The sequence below is a fragment of the Fundulus heteroclitus genome, chromosome 7, assembly GCF_011125445.2.
Source record: "Fundulus heteroclitus isolate FHET01 chromosome 7, MU-UCD_Fhet_4.1, whole genome shotgun sequence".
NCBI lineage: Eukaryota > Metazoa > Chordata > Actinopteri > Cyprinodontiformes > Fundulidae > Fundulus > Fundulus heteroclitus.
Window position 1 is genome coordinate 40922168 of NC_046367.1, and position 18861 is coordinate 40941028.

Genomic DNA, 18861 nt, shown 5'->3' on the forward strand with positions numbered 1-18861 from the left:
TATTAAATTAGCATATTGAAGCACTAGCATATAAGTCAATTAGTAAGTTTACTTCTATGCCAGCCGGTTAGTATAATTAGTCCTTTAGCTTTTAAAGGCATAGCATGCTATGCTATCTTGGTAAAGTGTTAGCATGTTAGGCTACTAGCATGTTGAGTAGTCAGCTTGTTAGTAATTTTGCATGTTGTAGCATTAGCATGTCAGTCAATTAGTAAAAAAAACTGCCAGAAAATGTAAACTGAAATTAAAAGAGTGTGTCATGGATTTAGGATTATATACAGATACAGAAAATTAAGAGAAAAGTGGTAAAAGAAGCGGAATGTGTGGAAAGTCACCGCAGACAAATATCTTAATTTCTTATGAACAAGCTTAAGGAATACTCTCTTTCTGTACTACCTACTTACATTACTACATATGCTTAAATGGATGCTTCATGTACACACAATAACCAATAACCTGTAGCTAAATGTACCCAATCCTGAATGATAGCACTGGTAACTGAGGGGTCGGTTTGTGTTCTTTCAGACAAGTCGTGGATGCACACCCCAGAGGCTCTGGCCAAGCACTACATACCCTACAATGCCAAGGTAAGACCTGACATCACACTGTAAAATAATGAGAGGAAAAAAAAGGTTTTTGTAAGTGATATAGAATAAAAACCTTTCTTTTAATTTCTAATTTGGAAGTTTTCTATGCTTCAGCATGAACTACCAGAGAGGTGATACTGGTTTATTTACCTTGGCGCTGCCAAAGTTTGCAGGAAACTTTTATTTTAACCCTTGATTATTCAGCTTTAATGAGATCTTCAGGGATTGTTTGTATAAAATACTTCATATTTCTGTCTAAAGCAGCAACGTTTGGGTTCTCATGCAAGAACATCGTGAAATAGAGCTCCCCCTGTGTTGACTCCTACACAACAGGTCCTTTCAAATATCCAGTACTAACCTCTTGAAACAGGAGTGTCTCTACATGTCAACATTTTCCTGATCTGGCCGGTCTTGTGCTTTATTCTGACGAAGAATTTCCCCTCGTGAGACACAGATCTCTCATCCTCCATCCTCTGCTTCAGAAATGCTGTCAAACTCCAAAAAGTCCCCCCCCCCCCAAAAAAAAAAAACTGCTGGAGCTGCTTTTCTGTGTAGGCAGCAGAAATGCTGGCTGAACTGGCAAAAGATACCTTTCTGAAATCAAAGCAGATTGTCAGCTTTCATTGATGAGTTCCCCGTCTGCTTAGATTTGCTGAGATCTGAGTAAAACAGGGATCGCAGAGGGAGTTTCAGGCAGTAGGACAGCCAAAGTAATGAGGAAGAGCCGTTCCCTCTGGTTTTAAGCACTCAGAATTTTCGAAAACAAGCTCCGTTAACGATTTGCTGTTGAAACCTGCACCTAGTTTAGAGGAAGACCTCAGCTTCCCTCTGCAGCATTTTCTTTTTTAATCGTGCTTTTGTTCATCAAGGAAACATCATCTTTATCTTCACTCATTTTATCTTAATGACACTACAGAACCGCTTTGACTGTTTCCCTCTGTTAACCTCAAAGTTTCCTTTATTGCTTTGTGGAAGAAAACTTGAAGTGAAGCCACTAATGAGAGGATTTGGGTCAACTCTTTCATTATCTTCTCGCCTTTTCTGAATGCCTCCCATTAAATGGTGTCCCTATTCTAAGTGAAACATAAGGGGAAAAAAAATGCAAAACGGAGACATTTTGCTGTCGTTTTTCGATGTGACACAAATTCTTGAGTTCTTGGAAAAAGAGACAATCTCAATGTTGTATTTAAAGCATTATTTAATGAAGGTTTGTGGTTAGTTTTCTGCTTGAATCTACGTGTTTCATCTGAGATTTTTTGGTTAGACATTTTAGTAGTATGTAGGGCTGGATGATAAATTCTTAGTTTGTTAAGATTTAGTTTTTGGAAAATAAGGATATTATTTTGCCAATGCACTCGTTTGGCTTCCATGGAGAGAATAGCATGCAATGCTGAATATTTGTTTGTGAAAATATGTTGTCAATATATTGTAAAAAGGATGCTGTTTTACTTTTTTAAGTTAGTTTGAAGTTCTCAACTTACTGTGTACGGTGATCCCACTAGCAGCCAACATTTTGTTTCATTATTTACAATGGCAGGACCGCCATCTTGTTCTACAAGCTTGTTTCACAGCTTGTTGTACTTTGAATTCAGGTCAACTCCCAGTCGAAATGCTTGACATAAAAGCTAGTTCTTAAAATAATTTCTTTATTTCTTTTGGAGGGATAAATATCGATTAATCAGTTTTGGTAATGTAAAATAAAATCTCAGACTTAAAAATAAAATCTGACATTTTATTTTATCTTACCAAAACCGATTAATCAATTTTTTTTCGGTTTATAATCGGATATTTTATTTTTAGACCATATTGCCCAGCCCCATTAGTATGTTATGAAGACTGACAGAGTAAACTTAGCTAACACTAGTTCATGTCGTAATCCGTCAGAGACGCAAAGCTGCACCGTGCTTCCTACTACAATGCGACTTCCTTGTTTGTTAAGTAAGTATGGTGAGGACTGCCATCTAGTGTTTATAAATACCAATTGCAGGCTGCAGTCAAAAAACGGGACACTTAAGTTTGGCCCAAAAAAAACGGGACATCCCAGTTAACTCCGGACAGTTGGCTACTCTAAACGGAGCTAACATTAGCGCATGCGGTACAGTAAGCTAACATTAGAATACTGGGAAAACTGAAATAACACCATCAACTAAAGTAAGCTGAGATCACCCAATCCGCACGCTGTCCTCCTAACTTAGAAAATGCAAAACATTTGGACTTGCTTACAACAAACAATGTTAAAATACCTTTTAAAAAATATTCTTTCCCAAAAAAATATTCTCAGACCATAGCTGGTTTACTTTTTTTTTTAAATATGAATTTAACTCGATAAATATGAAGGAAAAACCTTGTTAGGGTGATCTGATCATCTGCAGGTATAATACAACCAGGTTAATATGACTCTGTTTACCAGTATTCTTTGCTTTTTACCTCTTAACCAAACAAAAGATTATTTTTCAAACTAATGCTTATGCAATATTTCAGCTGTGCAAAAGGGAAAATATATATTTTAAGTCTAAACTGCAGTTGCAGATATATCAGTGGTTTTGTTTTGGTTTATTTTTGTAATTTACAGACTTTAGGTCTTCATTACGAGGAGTTGTTTTGTGCAGGTTCTTTTAATGATGTTTTAAATGGCTTGTTTAAATTGGATGGATGGTTTGAAATTAGATGGGATATATTTATGTTGTGTCTAAATGAAGGCTAACCTTGAAGTTGAATCGCATCTGGTTATCAGTGGGATTTCTCACTGGTTGTTGGTTGTTTTCAGTGACTTATGAAGCTGTTATATTTCAGAAGGCAAAATAAAAAAGTGTGTATTTGACATCTATGCCTCAGTATAGGAAATCTGAACTTTGTTACCTGCAGCATGATTTGAAGTAGAAGTATATAGATGTGTTGGAGGAAACAAAAAGGGAAACTTGAAAAATAAATGAACTTCTCACCAGTTCAGCTTGTTATTAATGTCTAGAGAAAATATTAACTTCTGTCAAAACCTCACCTGCTAGAGCGCCAATGTGGAGCTCGAGTCATTTTCAAGGAAATATGCTGTAAAACCAGATCCCTAATGTAAAACTTTGGTGCTTCTCTTTGTAAAAATCAATGTCAAACTGAAGGTGTTTTAGTTTGGGACTGCTAATGAAATTATAAAAACTTCCCAAAGGGATGGTGGAGCGTTGCAGAGTGTAATGTTTTCATGTTTCATGTCAGCTTGTTGAAAGTCGGTGGCTTAAACTCAGCAAGAAGTGAGCTGCAGTGATTTAAAGCTGAATCAGAGATAGTTAAAGTCGCAGATAGCAACGGGTGCATTTAACAACATCCATATTAGAGCTGAACGTGTTTCATAGCTTCAGCGTCTCTCTGTCTAGACATGCTGTGCTGTTGACATTTTTAATGCGTCAGTAGTGTTTCTTATCTGCAGGGTCCTAGACCCATCGCAGCAGCGTTGGCGAAGTTCTCATTTCGTTTGAGAAAATAATTTAAAAGAATAATCTCGGCGTTCCACAGCATGATCTTCATCCCTGTGTTTATCCCAGGCTGTGAGCCTGTTGTGACCACGTCACAGCAGCTGCAGAGCTTTGTCTCTACGCGTTGCCTGTTTTCTATTTAATCAGCTTTATGCTCTCTAGAGGTAACAGCCAAGGCTGGAGTCAGCCTCCGTTTGTTTGTCCTCAGTGCCCCCTCTTTGGTCTCTGTTATCATGAATATACCGCCGGTATCAGGATATAAGCTCGGGTACGGATTTAAAGGACCAGTTGCAGACGTGGTGAGGAGCCAGCGTTTGTTGGCAGCGGTTTCCTCTGGTTTCACCACTAAAGCACAGGGTCCAGCTCTGAAACAAGGAGACCAAACCAACACTTTGCAGGGAACACCTACAGTTAGCAGCTGGAGGTGAGGTTAGGATGACCACAGGAGGAGCAGCAGGGGTTTCTCAGCAAGAAGACTGAACCAAATGTACAGGTTGGGTTTATTTTTAACTTTCCACTGAAGGCTTTTTAAAGCTTTCCCTGGTTTTAAAGCAGGCCTCCACATAATCCACTTCGCCACTCTTCAGCCAGCTTTCCTGTTTGGTAGCCAATTAGCCAAGCCCTCACCTCAACAGACGCCAAATCAAGAAGTCCGCAGTTTATTAAGACACTTCCATGCTAAAAAGAAAAATTACATTTTAATTAAAATTTCCAAATTAAAATATCTAATATGCAAGAAAATCACAAAAGAACAGAAAAATAACAGTAACATTCACAAAAAATATAAAACCACGTAAATTCACTCTGTCACAATTTCCACTTTGATGCACGTTGCCATCTCTACAGCTCGGTATCACTTTAAATGGTGCATCAGGGCCGATCAAGCACCGTCACCAGCCAATTTCCCAGTGTTTCTCTACTTTAAGCCATGTTGCTTTATTCAGGTACGAATGTTCATTATTTACACTGAAGACCCAGGCAGGGTGCAGTTTGCAAACAGCGATCTTCCATGTGAAACTTTATCGCTCAACCAGAATGTGTTAAGCATTCAACAAGGGTTACTATCACATGCACTGGCATTAATTGCTTTATTAATTCTGCCCCAAAGTAAGTGAGAGTATAGTTGTTTTAAAATTGTTTTACCAGAGCGTGGTACTCTCCCAGTTTGGGGTAACACTCAGCAGACAGCCCAAATTTGAAACAGTTGGAAAAAACGACCACATCTGTCAATGTAACGGATTTCCTACCTACATTGTAGGGGAGCGTGCCGTTACTCCCACCCAACTGAAAAACTGGTCTGTTTGTTGAAAATGAAGAAGCTAAAACAGTTGTCTGCTGGAGTTTAGGTAACTGCTCGTAACCCTTTAACACAAACCGACTTCATAATTGCAACAAGTCGGTTTGTGTAAGTCTTTATATTAGTTACCATTGTTTAAAAGTTGGCTTATTTCCGGCTTTACTGTTAAATCTAAGCAGCAACAAACGTGTTGATCCTCCTGCTGTTGTAATAGTAACATTGTGATTGAACTGCAAAGTGGGGGGATTGCCCGATACTGTGATTCATTGGTCCAGATCTTACTTGGCAGACCAGAACTACATTTGTGTCATTTGGTCATTTTATATCTAATTAAATGAAAATCACACGCGGGGTTCCTCAAGGCTCCATTCTCAAGTCCCTTTGATTCAATGTCAGCATTTTCCTCTTAGCTCAGACTACAGAGTATCACAGCATTGTACATTAGCAAATGTTAATGACAGGCGACTTTGCAGTATTGTAGTCATCTATTGACTGCGGTTCACTGCAGTCATTGAGGGAGCGAGTACACGTATCTTTGCAGAAACTACAGAGGGGATCGTTCTGGTCCTACAAATGTGAACCTACCACAGACCCAGCCCAACTTGGAACTTAACACACCTCAGAGACCCAGTCGACCACTCAGGTGGTCAGAGACCTGTTTACTCAGTCTTCCCAGGACTAAACAAGGAGAAGCAGCACCTAGCTTCTACACTGTAAAAACAGACCTTGAAATAAGTAAAATGTTCTTAAAATGTGGGTTTTTGTCCTTGATTTGAGCAGGTAAATTATATTATCTGCCAATGGAATGAGTATTTTGAGCCCTAAATAAGATAATTAGACATCCTACACTTGAAATAAGATGATGAGATGAGTTGTTCCTATTTTAAGTGCATAAATCTTATTCCATTGGCAAATCATCTTATTTACCTGCTCAAATCAAGGACAGATACACTAATTTTAAGAAAATTGTACTTATTTTTAGTTCAGTTTTTGCAGTGTAAGCTACTCATCTCTGGAACCAACTACTGATACTGACTTTGTTGTTTCTCCTTTTAAACTTAGATTCAAGACTGCAGCTTCCCCATAAAGGTCAATGATTTTCACCAGGTCATTTAATTTCTCTTGCTTGTTTTAAATTTGATTTGCTTTTTAATAACGTTTTTTATACTCTTAAATGAACCAGGTGATGTTAAGACAATGCATGTATCATTAGAGGGAGGATCAAATATGTTCAGGAAGAGACATTTTAAAAGGGCCACAGTTTGCATGGCTCAGGGAGGCCCCGTGTTTTCTCAGAGGAACCAGTAAGTGTCCAGAGGAGAAACGTCAGGGAATGGTAGTGGCTGTTGTTTGCTTGGCAGCCATTGGCCATTAAAGTCACAGTTCAAGCTTTTAGTTTTAAATTACAAGCATTAAATTCCTTACCCTCTAACTGAGTCCGCCAGCTCTAAATGAGAGCGCTGCACTCGTACTCGGGCTGAACTCGGCTCCTCATTGTGTCATCTGAATGAACCCCTTCGGCCTCCCGTGAGGCTGAAACGTGTCTGCAAGCGAGATGGGAGGGGCGTCTCCTCTTCAGCCGCATGAATCATTTGATGGATGAGCCTCGCAGCTCGATTTGCCTCCTGAAACGTCCCCAGTCGCAGCCCCACAATGCTCCGGTCAAGAACATGCGCTGCTCTTTTCTATTCTGGGCCACGGCGCTCGCACACATGACCGCGACCGTGCAGAGAGTTCATTTGTCACGGCGAGGCAGAGTGCTGACACTTCTGAATAAAGGCTCGATCTGTTTTGTTTTTTTCCAACTGTTGAGCAGAAACGGTTTGCTGCTGCTTCTCTTTTTCTCTCGTCCTGCGTTTAGTTAAAACACTTCCTATGAGCAATGCTCCAGATCCAATTAGCTGCCAGATTTGCTAATTTTATGCTTGGGAAATACAGAAATTTATCGGCCAAATGCTGTAATGGTCAAATAACTTTCACAGTTTGCAGGAACAATTAAATGCTCTAAATGTTAGCGAAAGCGAGAACTGAACTGTATTTTTATGAAGGCAACAAGCAGCCGAAGAGCTCTCCTCGTTGCTTGGCTGCACATTATTGCGGTCTGCAGAGTTCGGCGGGCATTAGCGGCGTCAGGATTTACGCCGAATGACAAAGATAATCCATGGCTGTCTGAGCTGTTTGCTATGCTCCGATGGGAGAACTTGTTATTTTGTTTTCTCTAACCTTTAGGCCTCGATACAACAGTTTATGAAGTCTAATATTGGAGCAGGCTGCACACGTCAAGCTCAGGAGGAGAGGGGGGGGGGGGTGTTTGTTTGGCTGGCAGGGCGAATGCTGCCCTACGCTCAGGGGAAATGGTGCCATCTGTTGGGAAAATGAACAATCCACAATTCCTATTCATTTTACCGTTTTATACCCCAAGACGTTCTCCTGTATTTGTGCCTAGAATAACATCTCAATTATCTAATTACATTTTTTTTTTTAGCAATTACAAAGTCTGTTTAAATAATCTCGTTGTCAAAAATAGCCAGGACCTGGGAGATTCCCTCAGAAATGTAAGGATCACAGCAGCTGCAATAGTTTGAGAGAAAATGAGGATGGGACATAGACAAAGGAGGATTTGTTTTTTTATGCATTATAAACCTTTTAGATAGAATATGAACATGGCAAAAAGGGAACTAAAGGTAGGTAAAATGCTTCAAGGACAAATGAGAGTATTTGTCCTTGATTTGAGCTGGCAAGTCTAAATGATCTGTGAATAGAATAATAATTTTTACACTTAAAGTAGGAACAGCGCAGCGTTTTGGATCAGCTGAAGGCTTCGAACTGCATTTTGTGGAAAATCATTGTCAAACATTCTTGCATTGATTTTGTGTGAAGTGCTTTAGAAAAGATCTTCAATATGCATTGGCTGAAGGCTGGTTCACACGGCAGGATAATTATCCCAATCTTTCCCCCGATCTTCCTCTTCCCACAGCCCCGACTATCAGGGTGGTTCGTTAGTTAATCTTACGAATCTTACGAGATATTCCTGGCATGTGCGGTGTATTAAGAGTGATCGGGTCCGCAGGGAAGAACGTCTGGACCGGTCCAGCCCTGAATTGGGGATATTCAACATGTTGGATTGTCTAGATGTCATAACGTCTGTGGACAAACGAGCACATGGCCTGTTGAATGTGACGTGTAGCCAATCAGAAAGCCCCAATAAAAAAACAACACATATAACTCACCGCTATATCATAGTGCAGCAAACATAAAGCCCCTGTTCGTGCTGTCAGCTCTTCTTAAACCAACTCCTCTTTGATGTATTTTCTGTTAGAATTGGCCCACACACCGTCGCCATTATGCTTCCTCGTCGTCCATGTTTATTTATTCTGAACTGGCGTTTAATCTCGAGAGCTTTTGCAGGATTTCCCGTCTGACACCTGAATGTTCCTGAGTGAAATCTGTTCATGGTGGTGTGTTGTGCTTTGCTGTTTAACCGTATACCACACACTGTGCGAGCAAACCTGTTTTCTCTATGATTTTTTTAATATGCTCGGTTAGGGCTGGCCGATGTGGATTAAAAATAAAATCTCAGATTTTATTATGTCAAATCTGATTAATCATTATTTTTCTTCCTTTTGATTTCACAAAAAGAAATTAAAGAAATCATTTTATAAAAACGTACTTTTATGTCAAGCATTTCGCCTGAGAGTTGACCTGAATTCAAAGTGGAAATAAATCCAAGCTGTGAAACAAGATGGTGGCCCTGTCGTTGTAAACAATGAAAATAAAACTAAATGTTAGCAGCTAGAGGTTTTACACAATGAGCTGAGAACATGGATAATTTCACTGGTGTAACTTCAAGCTAACTTAAAAAAGTAAATGAGTAAATTAAAGTTCCTCATATTATGGTTAAAAAAAAGTTTTCTCTTTACAATGTTTTGGTAATATATTTTCCTAAACATATATTTAGCATTGTTCTGGATTCTACTGTGACCTCCAGGTTGGGACCTCGATGAGCTCTTGGAGTAATTTTGCTAAGTTGGCCAACTCCTGGGAACTTTCTCCACTGTTCTCTCCATTTGTGGATGATGGTTCTCACTTTGAAGTCTCAACTCATTAACTTTTTCTGATATTAAAATTAGTTTGAAGCCCTAAAAAAAAATGTTTGAGGGGAGAAAAAGAAAGAAGAAAAAAACAGTTAAACAACCTGTACGGGGGGGCAGTACTGTAGACACCGTCGTCATCATGACATGTTAGTGGAGAACAGATGGTAACGTGTTGCATGAGAAATCTTTTTGTTCTTCTTCTGCAGTTCCTTGGAAACACGGAGGTTGAAGCCCCAAAAGGCACAGAAGTTGTGAAGGATGCGGTGAGGAAGCTGAAGGTAAGGAGCTGTAGCCCCCCGGAGAGCTCAGCTTGTTGTCGGTGAGCAGACTGGAGGGGACTGAGGGGCTGATGGGAGTGAGTGACAAACACCTCCCCTCCCTCTTCCAGTTCATCATCAGCAAGGTGCCCTTGGAGTTTTTTTTCAGCTCCAAGTGTTGGTGCCTGGAAGTGCTGGATAAGCAGTTTGTCCAGGCAGCCTCCCCCCAGGACATGAAAAACTCAGTTAGATGGATTATTCATCAGAAGGATAAGCAGGTCCTTCACTGAAACCCTTGAATAAAAATTCTAATAAAGTGTGACTGGTTTACTCATTCATTACATTGCTCTACGCAGCAGTTTCAGCTTCGAGTCAAAGTAAGTTGTACTGCGGCTAATTTTCTAAATCTGGTCAGGCTGAGGACCAAACTTGGCCGTGATTGGCTGACAAAAAGAAGAAAATGGTTCATGGAAATATGAACTAGTGAAAAGCATCATTTCCAGGGTCTGGAGGGGTTAAAAATGTTTCTAAAATCTTAAGCTATGGAAAACAGATATTTTATTGCAGTACCATAAACTTCTACTGAAGCATATTAAAAAAAAAAAAAACTTGAATTTTAATACATTTATTCAGTGAGGAAAGAAATTCCCCAACAAAAAACCCTTTTAAAAATGAAAACATAACACTATGATGTTCTTTCTTTGTCCAATCTCCAACCGTCCTCCCAGCAGGACTTCTCTAACGTCCCCCATGCACAGATCTTTGACCATTCATCTTTGCACCATCTCTCTAGATGGTTCAGATTCTGATTCTGTCTTCTCTTCAGCTCGAGCCTGACGCTTTTCTTCAGGAATTAGGATTTAGCCTGCTCTGTTTTGGGACCTAAGACCCAGCACCAATGGAGACCCACTTCCTGTTCAGCTTTCTGTTTGAAATATTCTGGTGTTTCAAAGAGTTCATGATGCCGTAACAAGTTTCTCTTTGGAAGAGAGAAGGGGCGGCAGCATCATACATCCTCCACATAGTCGACCCACCTGGAGTGTTTGCTGCTGGAAAGTTCAATCAGAGCCTCATCTGATGACAGCTCACTGGTCCAGATTTGATTAACCAATATTTACATTTCTGATGGCAGGGCAGAAAATACTTTTTTTTCTAGTAATCAGCCCTGAAAAAAAAACAGTTTGCATCTAGAAAGCAGTTAATATTTGTCAATGCATGGAGACTTGATCGCCTTTTCCACTCGTATCTAATTGGCTTGAACTGGAAGTGCTTTCAGGGTCTTCCGTTACATACCAGCTTCTTTTTTTAATGTCTCCTGGCCATCACAGTGTGATGTCAGAAGATTGCCTGTCACCGATTGATCAGTGGGTTCAGTCATTCATTTTTCTTTTCTCACTGAATAAGGCTGTTTCTGATATATCCTCTTTAAATGATAAACACAAGCTGCTGTTACCTCCTTCCTTTTACCTTTTGCTTTTTGCTAAACTGCATTTAAACAACCACCAGTTTCCAAAACGTGTCGTTTTTTTTCACATTTCGTTTTACAGAAGCTTAAATCGTGAAACGTTCAACAAGTGCGTCTGTGAGCTGGCCTTAAACCCGTTTCAAACCCTCACTGACGTTAAGGTTACACGACCGACGTCGGTCAGCCATGCTGTGGCTTTGATAGGAACTAATCTGAGCATGGGAATAAAAACTGAAATATTTTATTCATTTAGTCCTCATTTGGATAGTAGAATATTAAAGCTATTGTATTTATCAGTCAAGGTGTATCCTGATGTTTTTTTATCAGCTTAAGTTACTAACCCAGTGGCCTTCTCCCAGGATAAATACCTCCTCCACAGCTCTACTATTTAAACCGACCTCTGGGCCTGGGAAGATCTCCCTCTCAGCCTTTTACCAACGCCTCTGTGTCAGCAGCCTGCTGGCCTCGCTGCCGTCTCAGATTCTGCTGCCAAGAGCTGAATGTGAGAGGCCGCCTGTGGGGGCGGCTTGTTTTCCCGAACCCATGACTCCATTGTTACGTCTCATGGTGGAAACCGCAGCTCCGTGGTTACCCTCGCAGACGCAGCAGCCATAAAGACGAGCTCAGCTAGGCCTCCAGAGATCACGTCCATGGGAACGCTTTTTCTTCTCTTTGTTTCTCCGACAGTTTCAGAGGCACATCAAGAAGTCAGAGGGCCAGAAGATCCCCAAGGTGGAGCTTCAGATCTCCATCTACGGCGTGAAGATCCTGGATCCTAAAACAAAAGTTAGTCCAGTGATTTATTATTTTACTTACATCTGCTCAACAGATCCCTCTACATATAGCCTGTAAATAACAGATACTTTGTGTTTGCATTGCAGGATGTGCAGCATAACTGCCAGTTGCACAGGATATCGTTCTGTGCGGACGACAAGACGGATAAAAGGATATTCACGTTTATCTGCAAAGACTCTGAGTCCAACAAACACCTCTGCTATGTGTTCGACAGTGAAAAATGTGTATGTGTTTTTTTTTTTTTTAAACCCCTGAACTAAATGCAGGAGACAGTTGGGTGGTGAATCATCTGTTTGGACCCTGTTGCTTTCAGGCCGAGGAGATCACCCTGACCATCGGGCAGGCCTTCGACCTGGCCTACAAGAAGTTCCTGGAGTCTGGAGGGAAAGACGTGGAGACGCGGAAGCAGATCGGCGGGCTGCAGAAGAGAGTACGGCTCACGCGGCGCTACAAGCCGTGTCCACACATTGACGTTTATGTTCATTAATGCTGAGCTCGTGTCTATCGATTGTTTTAAATCCTTCGACGTGCGCGATTAATCAGAGCAGAAAGAATCAAGTAATGCATATTAATGACAGAAGCTGCTGTCTGTAATGAGACTTTTGCTGGAAACAGAGAACTGGCTCTCTGGTTTATTTAAACTGAGATGTCGGGACCGTCCAGTGGATTTAACTAAATGAGTGACGGGGCCTGTTTGCTGAACACTAACTACTAAATCTGGGTGAACTGATCTGGACAAAGGAAACGTAGAAACCCCCCAATAAGCCCACCTCTGCTTCCCTCACAGCCTCATGTGAGCTCCATGAGCCCAGGTGCAAATTATGTAAGTTTATCACAACATGTAATTAAAACCTCCTTCACGTTAGATAAAGAAACCCCCGCGCCATTAAAAATAACCCAGAAGGCGGATGGTCGCCGCAGAGTCTTTGCATCTAGAAGGCAGAATAACAGAGCAGGGGAGTTTCTCCAGCATTTGAGCATGCACAATATCTTTGTGGTGAGTTTATTATTGCTGAGGCGGCATAACCGGGTCCTCGGTGTTGTCTGGTTGGAAGCAGTGATAGATTATATACAGATTATGGCCTTCACACTCCAGTATGCATTGGTTATCAGAGAATATGAACAGCATGGCCATGTCAGCCCGATGCCAGGGTTAAAATCTCCTTTCCTTACCCATCACGTCCCACCACTGTTCTCGTTGCAACTAAAAGCAGCTGCAGCAAGCACGCGGCTTCTGCACATGCATACCTCGTCTGCTCAAAGTCCTGAAGGGGTTTTCTCCTCCAGAGTAAGGCTGAAACTGACGGTGGAGGTGAAGCCTCCTGTATATGACGGCAGAGTGTGAGGAAATATAATATCACAATATAATATGAGGTGGGACTAATGAAGAATATACTGATCAGATACGATGATTCCTGTTGATTCCGGGGAGGAGCCGTTGTAAAAGAGACACTCGATGAGTAAAAGTGGACAAAAATGCTCATGCTTTGATGTATAACTTGACCAAAGCCTTTCAGGCCAAAGTCTCTTAGTTTAACATCACACAAAAGCTGTCTAAAAATGATCAAACTGGACTTTTTTTAATGAAAACGTTTTTTTTTTTTTTTTGATTTTCCAGATTCAGGAGCTGGAAACGGAAAACGCTGAGCTGAAGAAGCAGCTTCAGGAGCTGGAGGAGCAGCTGATGATAGCTCATGTACCACCAGTAAGAACATTGCTGAAAAAGCCTTAAAATAAATTCATCCAGAACATTTTTTTATCATAGAACATGAGATCTTGGCATTCAGTAGAGAATTCAGTTTCAGTTTGGCCCAAAGTACATCGCTTTGTCTCCGCCTGCACAGAGAGAGAGAGATCTTTGATCGTTCCTCTTTGAGAAATATCTCTAGAGGGTCCAAATATGGAAGTTGTTTTCTTTTAGCCATTAATGAATATCAACGCACATCTGCCTCACTTAAAGGGCATTTTCTCTTGTCTTTCCCATTTTGAAAAGTGGTAAAACGGAAAACAGGCCAGCCGTTTCCTGACTTAGACCCCGAACCTGTAAAGAAGCGGCTCACTGGTTGTAATCCAAACATAACTGGGCTGAAATTGTACTTTTTTTTTTTATTTGACGCTCTCATAAATGAATTAATTAACTTCCCTCAACACGTGGGACTACAGATGAACTGAGGAGGCCAAACATCCACACCCTGAGCCAGATTTTAATTGGAAGCTCGAACCAAATTTTCAGGCTAGCAGTGTAGGGACAGCTGGTTAGGCTGATATCACCTTCGTTATTCCATGCATGGCCTCAGCTTCGGCTTCGGAGCGAGCCGGCCTATCTGCTGACAGCCAGCGGGCGTCTGAGGCTGCGGCGAGCCAATTACACACCTGATTGGTCCGATGAGGGACGCGATACACTTGCCGTCTAATTGGGGCAGTTGTAGCATCACGCTGTGAATGTAATGTCCTGCAGTTCTCTGACTAACACTGTCTTCTTCTGTGGTGGCCCTCTCTCTGCCGTCCTTCTTCTTCTCAGCCGCTGCACATGGACGCGGAAAACGAAGCGGACATGTTGCAGAGGCCCTCCTCGCTCTTCTGGTTTCACAGCATCAAGTCGCTGTCCTGTCTGGAGATCTCCTCCGTCACGCTCACTCCCATGAGCTCGCCTGATTCCAACGTGTCCTCTGGGCTACTAACTCCTCCGCCTGCTAAACCTGCTGTCCCTCCTCCTAGAGCGACCGAGGGATCCAGCATCCCGCGGCCTCGTGTAAACACCCTCTGCTTCCTTCTGCTCTGCCGTCTCTGGTTTTCCTGCTTCTTCGTTCGGCCTTCTGTGCCGCGATAGCTGAGGAGGTTGCGTGGCTGCGCAGACCGGCTGTTTAACCACTTATGTTTCGTTTTTTTTCCAGGTAGGGAGCGTCTCCATGAAACTTCAGTCCACGGACGTTTTCGACATGGTTCCCTTTTCCCCCGTGACACCGCTGGTACCGAGCAAGGCCAGCAACGGCTGCCCTCCGCCTCCTCCGACCACCCTGCCCCCGGACATGAGTGAGCGAGCAGCTTGGTTAAAATTCTCCTGATTGAAGCGAGGGTTTGCAGATTTACTCGTGTTCTGTGTCTGCAGGTAAAGATTTATTTGGAGCCGAGCCGTTTGATCCGTTCACCTGCGGGGCGGCTGACTTCCCCCCAGATATTCAGTCAAAGTTGGACGAGATGCAGGTGAGCTCCTGCTGACGGTTCGTTATGCTGTCAAGCTGCTCTGTTAATTTGCACATACAGTTGAATCCCTCTTCTCCCGCACACTGTACAAAACTGCAAATAGCCATTTTTCTCATTTTTTCAGGTAGGATCACCAAAATTATTTATATTTTTTTAAATGTAAAAATAAAAACTGAGGTAATTTTTATAGCTTTCGTTACATCCAGATGTTTCAATAGTATCAGCTAGAATTGTCTTTCTGACTTGGGTCAGGTGTGTTGGGTTTTCTTCCACCAGCTTCTCACAGTCGTTAACTAGAATTATGGCCTTTGCCTCCTGACTGCACCTGCAGAACTGGGTCAGATTTCTAGGCCTCCTTGCTCACTAACAAGCATATAGACTTTTACGCTGATGATCTAAAACCCTGTACTTGTTGCCAGCAGGGGGCGACATTGCTCTTGAATTTGTTTCCTTTCTTTCTTCCTTTTCCTTAATGGTTAACAGCTGAATGTGTCTCTCGTCCTTTTCCCTCTCTTAGCGTCAGAGATGGTTTGTACCCTTTGTCTTGCTGTCTGTGTTGTATTTGCAGCCGTTTCCTGTCTTGCATGCTGTGAGTGTCGCTGCATGTTCTCACATTTACCTTCATTCCCAACGCGTCCAGGCTAGTGATGGTCTCAGGTTTTATGGGTAGCTGTCTGACTGATGTGAGCAAACAAACAAACACATTTTGTGCTTTAAAGTGTTTCACTTGTTTATAACCATATGACAATAACCAGATCATTCGAGAAAATAACCTCTTTCTAATTACATCAAAACCATGCATAGTGCCTAATAACTCTATGGTTATTCTTGAGTTCTCAGCCCTCTGTAGGTATGGTTTAGTTTCTTGTAGTGGGGATCTGTGGTGTAGTTATGAACAGTGAGTATCTTACATATATTGGAAAATTCTGCATGTTTTACTGACGTGTGAAATGGCATAAATTAGGGAACTTGACAAAGGTGCATTTTTAACACATTAAAGTCCCCTCCTAACGTTTTTTAGAAAGTTAGATATCACTTTTCCTTGTGTACTTTTAATAAATATGGAATGCAACAAATTATTAGTATTTTTATTATTGTGTTAAATCAAGCTGAAGTAGATGTATCATTTAAAAATTTAGATGTACAAATAAGTTTCTTTTTTCTAAAGTTAAATGAACAGTCTGGTATAAGACTTATGTAGTCTGTGCACCGGATTGCTGTTCCGGTGCACTGTTTTGGTAACAGGAGGTGTGAAAAGCAGAAGGCAGGGATTAGACTTCTCTCAGCACACAGTGCAGTGAACGTATTGCTCCCAGCCCATATAGGCTTTGTTATTTCTCTGTGTGAGGAATGTCATGTGTGGTGTGAGTGCGTGTGAAGTCAGGAAAATGCATGTCTCATGCTCACTGGGTGATACTTGACATGTCTGTTATTTCAAACGGTTTCCCAGTATTTAGTCGTGTGTTAGCATTAGCATGCTAATATTAGCTCACAACCCTAGTATGAAATAACTCTTGACAGATATAGCGCACAACCTTTGTACTTTTTATTCTTTATTGCGTTACGATTCATTTTGTTTCACCCAGTGGATGAAAAATTACAACATTACTCAATTTCAAATTATCAACAAATGTTATATTCAAGAGGTGAGAAGGTCGTGGTTTTGGTATTTATCTGAACTGCTGGAAACCTTTTGAGGTTCAGGGGTTCAAGATGGATTAAATTAACTGCAATACTCCCTGCTCTGGTTAGTTGTTAGCACACCGAGTAGGTTATGGCTTCACTGTATAACATATCTGTTAGCTTGAATCTTGGTAACTTATCCTTTGGTTATCTTTTTTCTTGATGGTAAGTAGTAGTTTGACTGTAGGCTGTTTTTGGTTGGGCTCAGAGAAGCTGTTAGCTTGAGTCTGGTTAGCTGTTAGCTTGACTCTGTGTAGCTGTTAGCTCGACACTGGTTAGCTGTTAGCTTGACTCTGGGTAGGTGTTAGCTCGACTCTGGTTAGCTGTTAGCTTGACTCTGGGTAGCTGTTAGCTTGACTCTGAGTAGCTGTTAGCTCGACTCTGGTTAGCTGTTAGCTTGACTCTGGGTAGCTGTTAGCTCGACTCTTGTTAGCTGTTAGCTTGACTCTGGGTAGCTGTTAGCTCGACTCTTGTTAGCTGTTAGCTTGACTCTGGGCAGCTGTTAGCTCGACTCTGGGTAGCTGTTAGATCGGCTCTGGTAGCTGTTAGATCGGCTCTGGGTAGCTGTTAGCTTGGCTCTGGGTAGCTGTTAGCTTGGCTCTGGGTAGCTGTTAGCTTGACTACGGTTAGCTTTTATCCTGACTGTAAGCTTGATTTAGGGTCACTGTTAGCTTGCCTCTGGTTAACCTTCACTCTGTGCTGCTATCAGCTTGACTCCCCCATAAGAATTTTCCAAACTCAGATAACTCTCCTCTGGGTAAGATACTCGCTGCTTATAAACACTCCACACAGTCTACCGTAAAGAACCCAAACTATCCCTGGAATATGCATGCCATGTGTTCTTTGACCCTGTAAGTGAGGCATGACTTTGCATGACTTGAACGGTTTTGCTCCCTGTTGACCTTAGTGGATTGTTCTTTAATTTCCTCAAACTTAGCCTCTGTTCCAGAAAACACAGGCTTGTTGGAGCTCATCAGCCATCATTAAGTTGCCTTTATCATCCACCTTGTTTTCCCACAGGAGGGGTTCAAAATGGGACTAACCTTAGAGGGCACCGTCTTCTCTCTGGACCCGCTGGACAGCCGCTGCTAATGCTGAGTAGGCTTCCATTCGAGCCAGACTTTTATCTTCTTTGTATGAAAAGTGCCAAAATCCACTCCATGGTCGAGATGTCACACCCGCCATCTTGGGGTTTATATGCATTTGCATTTAGATTGGTTTTTCGATATTTCAACGTAAACTTGGATCCATTATAGTAAAGAGCTATTTTTGTATGAACTGAGAAGAGAAACACTTATAGAATGAGACGTTTTGAGTACCTTTGCTTGCACAGGCAAGATGTAAATAGTCCGATATGTCCAATGGTACACTCTGTGGCAGAGTTTTCATATCTTTGTGAATTCTGTGTTGGTGACACATTCCTGTTTATATGGCGAACAAAAGCTGACAAGCAAAATAAATGTACCATTAACAACAATGTTCAGCTTCACTGTAACATCAGCTAATTGGTTTACCTCACATTATTCCTTTTTATATAGATTATTCCAGCCATACTTTTCTAACCCACTGACTCTTCTACATGTTTTCCCCCCCGAACTCTGTAATCATCATATTTTCCTACCTCTGTTTTTTGCCATCCATGCAGAAATATTCCCATTATTTACTTTTGGTTACTTTGCAGTTATTAAAGAAACTCCCCAAACTGGGAAAAATGACCTTCTTCCTTGGCTCTTTTGATTATTGCTTTGGTTTACATATTTCCTTTTCTAAATCTTACATAAAAAATGTGTTTTATTTGATTTTTATGTTAAAGTATTTGATGGACCCGGTCGAACCTTTTGAATAAATGTATAGAGGAGGTGAAACAGCTCACAGACCCAAACACAATTGTTTAGATTAACTTTGAAAGTGATACATATTCCTGGTGCATCTAGATTGATTAGAATGTCGTCTTAAAGTTAATTTGTTTCAGTCACTCTATTTAGAAAGTGTCTAATATATATTTATTACACATG

General features: G+C 41.4%; 1 protein-coding gene across 8 annotated transcripts in view; it reads left to right on the forward strand.

Moving 5' to 3' along the window:
* Positions 1-18566, forward strand: part of gulp1a (GULP PTB domain containing engulfment adaptor 1a) — a 93094-nt gene extending 74528 nt beyond the window's left edge. For 5 of the 8 annotated variants that reach the window (XM_036139642.1, XM_036139646.1, XM_036139647.1 and 2 more), the window contains 10 exons: positions 526-587; positions 9649-9720; positions 11852-11950; positions 12046-12183; positions 12273-12389; positions 13578-13664; positions 14481-14711; positions 14854-14992; positions 15069-15163; positions 17867-18566. In XM_036139642.1, coding sequence (XP_035995535.1) covers positions 526-587; positions 9649-9720; positions 11852-11950; positions 12046-12183; positions 12273-12389; positions 13578-13664; positions 14481-14711; positions 14854-14992; positions 15069-15163; positions 17867-17938 — 1112 coding nt within the window. In that variant the 3' untranslated portion in view covers positions 17939-18566. Of the gene's footprint in view, positions 1-525; positions 588-9648; positions 9721-11851; positions 11951-12045; positions 12184-12272; positions 12390-13577; positions 13665-14480; positions 14712-14853; positions 14993-15068; positions 15164-15680; positions 15692-17866 lie in introns of all 8 variants that reach the window. The other 3 variants (XM_036139643.1, XM_036139645.1, XM_036139644.1) reach the window with 3 other exon arrangements.
* The last annotated feature ends 295 nt before the right edge of the window (positions 18567-18861 follow it).